This window comes from Microcebus murinus, chromosome 1 (assembly GCF_040939455.1).
Source record: "Microcebus murinus isolate Inina chromosome 1, M.murinus_Inina_mat1.0, whole genome shotgun sequence".
Classification (NCBI taxonomy): domain Eukaryota; kingdom Metazoa; phylum Chordata; class Mammalia; order Primates; family Cheirogaleidae; genus Microcebus; species Microcebus murinus.
In genome coordinates, this window is record NC_134104.1 from 12,986,463 (window position 1) to 12,993,353 (window position 6,891).

The following is a 6,891-nucleotide window of genomic DNA, read 5'->3' on the forward strand; positions in this document are numbered from 1 at the left end:
TCTCCAACATATTTAACGACTGGAAATCGAAGCTTAGCTGCGGGCTGCAGACCTAGGTCTCTGTAACCTCCCTTGCAAGTCCTGGTTATGTGGACTAGCTCCTCCCTTTGGGATGTGAGGGCTGCTGCCACGGATGACTCAAGTCCTCAGCTAAAACTGAGGAGTCCCATTCTACATCCTGTAATATTTACCTCTAGTGAAGAAATACGCTTCTAACCCTTGGACCCTTTTAACCCTTGAAGAGTTGGACTTCAACCTTTCACTCCAAAACTGTTGGACTTAATTTTGCTCTCCCCTCTCAGTTTTATGTCTCTTGAACAATCAGTGCAATGAGCATCTTGACTGTAATCTCACCGAAGTGGGTGTTACTTCCAGTTTCTACTTGCTAATTCCAGCCCTTTGAATTCCAGCCAAAAGGAATGGAACAGACCAATCAGCAAATAGATCAAAAGTCAAAATAAGAAATTTGATGCCTGCAGAGAAAGCAAAGGAGAGTTTTGGTTCTTCTGTTGTGATAATAAAATAGTTCTTGCTTTGGCCTCTCTTGTGTAACATCTATAAAGATGTGATGAAGCGAGTATGGCACGATAGAAAATAAAAAACGTGAATGTGAAAGATTTAGTTTCTAGTCTGGGCTTTGCCACTCCTTGGGTGATCTGGCCAATCTTCTCTAATTCTCTGTTTCATCATCTGTAGACAAAGAGTGTTATATCAGTTCTGATACTGTATGATTCTGTCTAAAGTTATTATCAACATGCTATAAAAATAATTCTACTGCTTATGTGTTTGAAATTGGTTTCGCTACAAATGGCTAAGTAGCAGCAATTCTAACCATTACCATGAATGCTTTTGTGGGCTTCGCCTCCAAAAAGAAAACACCACATTTAAGTATTTTTTATTTTATAAATTCATTTTTTATAATAACATCTAGTTTAATGAAGGTATCTTTAAAGAACAGAGAGACAGAAGCCTAGAATTTGGAAAGCAACTTTTCTTTGAAGCCTCTTTGTTGATTAGGAATTTGTTGTTAGGAATTTAGTAAGGCAGGGAGGGCTGGCTTTTACCCATGGCTCTGGGTCAGGTGGGGGGAGCCAAAACTCTGATGTTAATCTCGTTAGAAGAATCTTTTATTTTATTTTTTTCAAAAAGAAGATTACAAAGATGATGAACATGGCATTTTGCAAAAAAGATACGAATAATCTTTGCCCTCAGTGATATTTCCCTTATAAGCATTGAATAATGGAAAAAATCTTGCAGTAAGAGCTGGGCGCTATCAAAAGTTTCATAAACAACAGGGAGTAAAAAGGTAGAAATATGTAAGGAAATGATATTTTGCCATTTGCTTTTCTTTTTCTTTCTTTTTTAAAAAAATAAGTTTGGTTCTGTTGTGCTGTCAACTATGTTTTTTTTGGATTTGTACAGTTAAGTGTTAGCTCTTCTATTACCTCATTATCTTGAATATCAACAATAAAGGGGCTAAACTCATGGGATTTGGGAAGGGTGGCTCTTATTTACAATTATATCACTAGCCTATCCTACCACAGTGCCTAGGATACATTAGCTGGGCATTAAATATTTGTGAAATGAATAAAGTAAGTAAAGAATCAGAGATACCGGGAAGGGGCTCTAATAAAAGAACAATTTCAGGTGACAAAATAGGGGGTGATTGATGCTGTGACGTCTGATTACAGAGCTTTAACTATGAGGTCCAAAGCAAGAGGGCTTTGAAGACAGCATAATCATCCTGTGGAATCCAAACTGCACAGAAATCAAATGAAAACCTCTTTAATTAGTGTCAGGAATCATCCTAAAGTTTGACACAATAAAATGGATGAGATTTTTTTTCATGTAACTGAATCAACGCAACAAGAATTGTGCAAGTCTGAGTGGCCTGCCCCGCCCACCATTGCGGGTATATAAAAGTCCCAGGGGAGTTGGTGATTGTCACACTCAGGAAACTCGTCCTCGACATCCAAACAAATCTACAGATCCTGACACCATGTGCCACCTCAGCAGCTACTACGGAGGCCTGGGCTACCGCCGTGGAGGCTTTGGTGGCCTGGGCTGTGGCTACGGCTTGGGAGGCTTTGATGGCCTGGGCTGTGGCTACGGCTTGGGAGGCTTCGATGGCCTGGGCTGTGGCTACGGCTGTGGACTTGGCAACTTCCGCAGACTGGGCTACGGCTGTGGCTTTGGAGGCTACGGCTACGGCTACCGCCCATTCCGCTATGGAGGCTGTGGATTCTCCAACTTCTGGTGAAGAGCGAACTTACCCTTTGGGTCGCTGGAATCCTCGTATCACCTCGGTTTAATTCTGCTTTCAGGTCCTTTTACCCCCTTCTGTCAGTTGCACAGCTGCTTCCTTGATTAACCAGATAAACCAGCAGGGGCTGCCTCGTGAACTCTTCAAAACTAAGACTCTGCTCTGCCAACAAACACCAGAAGCGGCAACAGCATCAAGGGGAACTGATCCCACAGAACGAGCTAGAATCTCGCCTTTCAAGCTGGGAATGAATTCCTCTCTTCTCTTTTACTATATTGATATGGCACCAGAGTCTTCTATTTCAATAAAGTAATTTCAATAGCAAGGCAAATTTTGGTTTGGTTTCTTCTTTTTTTTTAAATTTTGTTGTGGCGAGATCACTTAACATGAGATCTAGACTCTTAAATTTGTGAGTGTGCAGCACACAGCTGCTGAGTACAGGCACGGTGCTGCACGGACAACCTCTAGAGATGACTCAGCTTGCTTGACTGAACCCTGATGCCCTTGGTTAGTACCTCCCCACTGCCCTTTCCACCCAGGCCCTGGTGACCGCAATTCCACTCTTTGATCCTGTGAGTTCGACTATTTTAGCTACCTCATAAAAAAGTGGGATCGTGTTGCATGTGCCTTTCTGTGACTGGCTTATTTCACTTGGTTTCATTTCTATAATATTGATTCATTTCATAGAACTAGACCCAAAGCTCTCTGGGTCTGTGCTTGGTCATTCACCATGGCAGACTCTGCTCGTGACAATACCTGATGCATAGAAGGCAGTCAAAGAATATTTTGGGTAAGAAACTTACTCATGGGTTTTATAATTTAGAACCATTTTTAATCTGCCCAATAGTTGTCTAAAGTGGCACCCTAATTGGGAACCATGGTGTTCTTTCACACCTCTCCACCCTCTTCCAACCCCATTTCCCTTAACACACACAGTGGTAGAACATCTCTCCTTTTAGGTATAATGTAGTTTTGCCCCAGGAGCTGACAAAACACCTCGACAATGCGACAATGCCTTGAGCACACTCTAGATGTACCTCTAGAATGCCTTGCAACTGTTAAGAAGCATGAGTTGAACATTGTTTCCTATCAAGGCCAGTCATAGGATGGGGCAACGTATTTGCAACATATGTAACCGGAAAGTGTGCACTCTTGAACACCACTATAAACAACCCAGTGTCTATCAGCAATAGAATGGAAAAATGAATTGTAGTCTTTTCTTACAGTGAAATACTACACAGCACTGAAAATGGCCAAACTGGATTTATATGCAACAACCTGGCCACAGCCCATCCACATATTGTTGAGTGAAAGAAGACAGGCATAACAGACTTTATTTAAGTTCCTAGATAAGAGCCCATTTATTTAAGTTCCTAGATAAGAAAGACTAGATGATAGGGTTATATCAGGATAATGGTCGCCTTTGGGGAGATAATATTCAAGCCTGAGGGAGGCTTCTGAGGTGCTGGCAATTTTCCCCGTTTTGACCTGAGAGTGGTTACATGGATGTTTTCTCTGTGATGCCATTAAACAATTTATGTTTTGGATATTTTTCTGCATGTTTGTTATATTCCAATTTTAAATAATTAAGAAAAAATGATAACACTCCATGATTTGAAAAGAGTCAGCCAGGTCAACTAGGAGTAGACGGTTTACCAAACACATTTTTTTGAGTACTTATATATCCCTTACTGGCTAGGACATATGGGAATTTTGAATGAATAACACGTTACTTTTGGTGTGAAGAAACTAAAAATATTGTGGTTCATAACAGGACCATATGTGGGTAAGGGAAGTATGACAGCCGGGAGATGAGTTCCTGTTTCAAAACCTAGAAGAGAATTAGAGATATTTCCCCTAATGTACTCAACCCCCAATTTTAGGATATCTACACATTGTATTAATAGTATCTTTACTTTAGTCAAAAATCTAATCAGACTTGAAAGCATAAGACCTTAAAGAAAATTAAACAGTAATCACAAAGAAAACCAAGTAAAAAAAGAAAAACTGAATTAAGACACGTGTTTACTTATTGGTTTCTGTCTTTAGCTAATATAGGAAGTGCATTCTGCTCAAGGGATACTGAGTATATTTACTCTATAAAGTAATGTGTCAGTGTTTTGCTGGTGAGATGAGTAGGAGATAGGTATGGTTTGCAGAGAAAAAAAATCTAGTTCAATATTGATAAAACTTCAAAGGGAATTTTGATGCCTAAAACTTGTTCTAGAATGATTTTTGAAAATTATATAGTAGGCTAAATTATTCTTTGGGATATCATGTGAGAAAATTTGTTATGCTGACATGAAAGACACAAATACATTAACAAAAATAGCATTTGCCATTCCTTGAATTAATTTATCTACTCTATCAGAAAGGCTTGGATAAGTAACGATATACAGTTACTGTTCTTTCTGAAAGATATTTTAGTAACAGCATTAATGATTTTCACATAGAGCCTTCAACATTTCAATAGTGTGTCTGATGTGTTTAAGATAGCTCATCAGAGATTTAACAAAACTGATGTTGAGATCCAGCATTTCTTATACCAATGAATATGTCTGAAAAACGTATGGGGAAAAACAATGGTTTGGAAACCAGGAGTTACTCTTGAGAGCCATGAACACGGAGATCGGCCACAAATCTTGGCCAGGCAGCTGCTTTTATGACACCATTGGCAACTAGTGTCTTCTGTTTGACAGAAATAATGTACCACACATGAACCTCTCACTAAATTCAACTTTCCCCAAATGCTTACCGAGATTTATCTTGCATAGAATGGATTAAACTTTCAAGGCTCGGAATGAAAGCATGGATTCATTCCCAGCTCACCCACTAAATTGAATGCCAAGCTCATGTCATGCCTGAAAGGAAGACTCTAACAATTGTTCTCATGGCTCAGGAAGAGGTGGAATTCTATGCCACCTCCAAGATGCGAGGACTGAGGCTTCAAAAATACCTGTTCGTGCTGGTACCTAAAATAGCACTAATCTTATGTGATAAATAAGCTGGGCTATACTAAGGTTCAGGATACTTGTTAAGAATAATTGTCCAGTGTTGCTTGACATTAGTATTTTTTAAAATTAAACTTTGGGGGAGTACTATCTGGAAGGTAGAAGTAGAAAAAAACCAACCAAACAAAATAAATCTCTATGCATTTTGCAAATGGCCCTCATTTGTTGGTTATTTTCTTATGTGTTATTAATGAACTATAAAAGATAAATATCTTTACAGAAAGAAGTGAGCTTTCTCTAGCTCCTCTAAAATGTCTAATCTGTGTTGTAGGTAATTCGAAACTGTTGAATCCCAGTTGACTTCAGATTAAGGGGTATATATGCTTATGACTGGAATAATGTATTAGTCAGGATAGCCAAACTGCGCCACAGTAACAAATATACCTCCGATCTCAGTGGCTTCACCCAGTAGGGTTACAGCTGTCTGTGGGGCTCTCTTGTAGTGACTTAGGGATCTGGGCTGCTTCTGTCTTATATCTGTGCCATCTCATTGTTCCAGCTACACTCAAGGAGAGGCGAGAACAGGGAGAAGTCATACCTGCTCTTGACTGCTTTGGATGAAATGAAACACGTTAGCTCTCTTCCCTTTCTCACTGGTGGGGACTCAATCGTGTGTCTCTGTATGCCCCGGAAAGAGAGAATTAGTTTTCTCTGCCATGGTTATTTTCCTCACCCAGAACTGGATTGTTTTGCATATGTCCGGGATCTCCTACTCCTTTTTTATTTTAAAAAAATGTATTGGTTTAGCCCAAATGTAAATATGACAGAGCAGTGAATATTCTCCACTTCACATAGAAAGTTTTTCTAGGCTGACACACTTTCTTTTTAAAATTTGTTTTTATTTTAGTATATTATGGATGTACAAACGTTTAGGTTAAATATATTGCCTTTGCCCCACCGGAGTCAGAGATTTCAGTGTGTCCATCCCCCAGACGGTGCACACTGCACCCATTAGATGTGTATATACCCATTCCCTCCTCCCCCTCCCATCTGCCCAACACAAAAAGCAATGGTGATTTAGCGCCTCTCGTATTATCCTGGATGGAGCTGGAGTCCATTCAGACCCACTTTTTAATCAGCTTAAAATTGTGCAAGCTGCCTTCCTGGCACTCTAAGGCTCAAATAAATATCTAAATTCATATATCTCCACCTACCTCAATGGTGACATATGTTGCAGATATGAAATGTATATAATATTTTAATTTTTTAATCTTATGAACATAAAAAGATATGTTTATATGCTTTAAATCTTAGATTATTAAAATAAATTTAGAGAGAGAACAGCCATTCCCTCGTTAAATGGTTGGATTTCTTTAGCAGTAAATTTGTCAAGGATATTTGGGAACTTAAGGGCAGGAACTAAAGCTCATCTAATATTTATTAATTTATTATTCAATCAGCACCTCATCTGGGGTATTCTTGTGTCTCAGCAGTTGTGATGAAAACATTTATGGGCTTATGACAGCTCAAGGTCTTTTTTTTTCCTTATTCCCATTTTTACCTATGCAACTGAGTCTGTACAATCTTCTTTCCCCACCTGGCCTTTATCATCTGCACCCAAAAAACCTTTAGCATGATAGCGTTCTGACAGATTGGGACCTCAACTGAAGCTTTCAG

General features: G+C 39.3%; 1 protein-coding gene across 1 annotated transcript; it reads left to right on the top strand.

Moving 5' to 3' along the window:
* The first annotated feature begins 1,999 nt into the window (after nt 1–1,999).
* Nucleotides 2,000–2,394, top strand: KRTAP19-8 (keratin associated protein 19-8). The gene is made up of 2 exons (XM_076004140.1): nt 2,000–2,057; nt 2,121–2,394. Exons 1-2 carry the CDS (start codon nt 2,000–2,002, stop codon nt 2,258–2,260), a joined length of 198 nt encoding a protein of 65 aa, XP_075860255.1. The 3' UTR covers nt 2,261–2,394.
* The last annotated feature ends 4,497 nt before the right edge of the window (nt 2,395–6,891 follow it).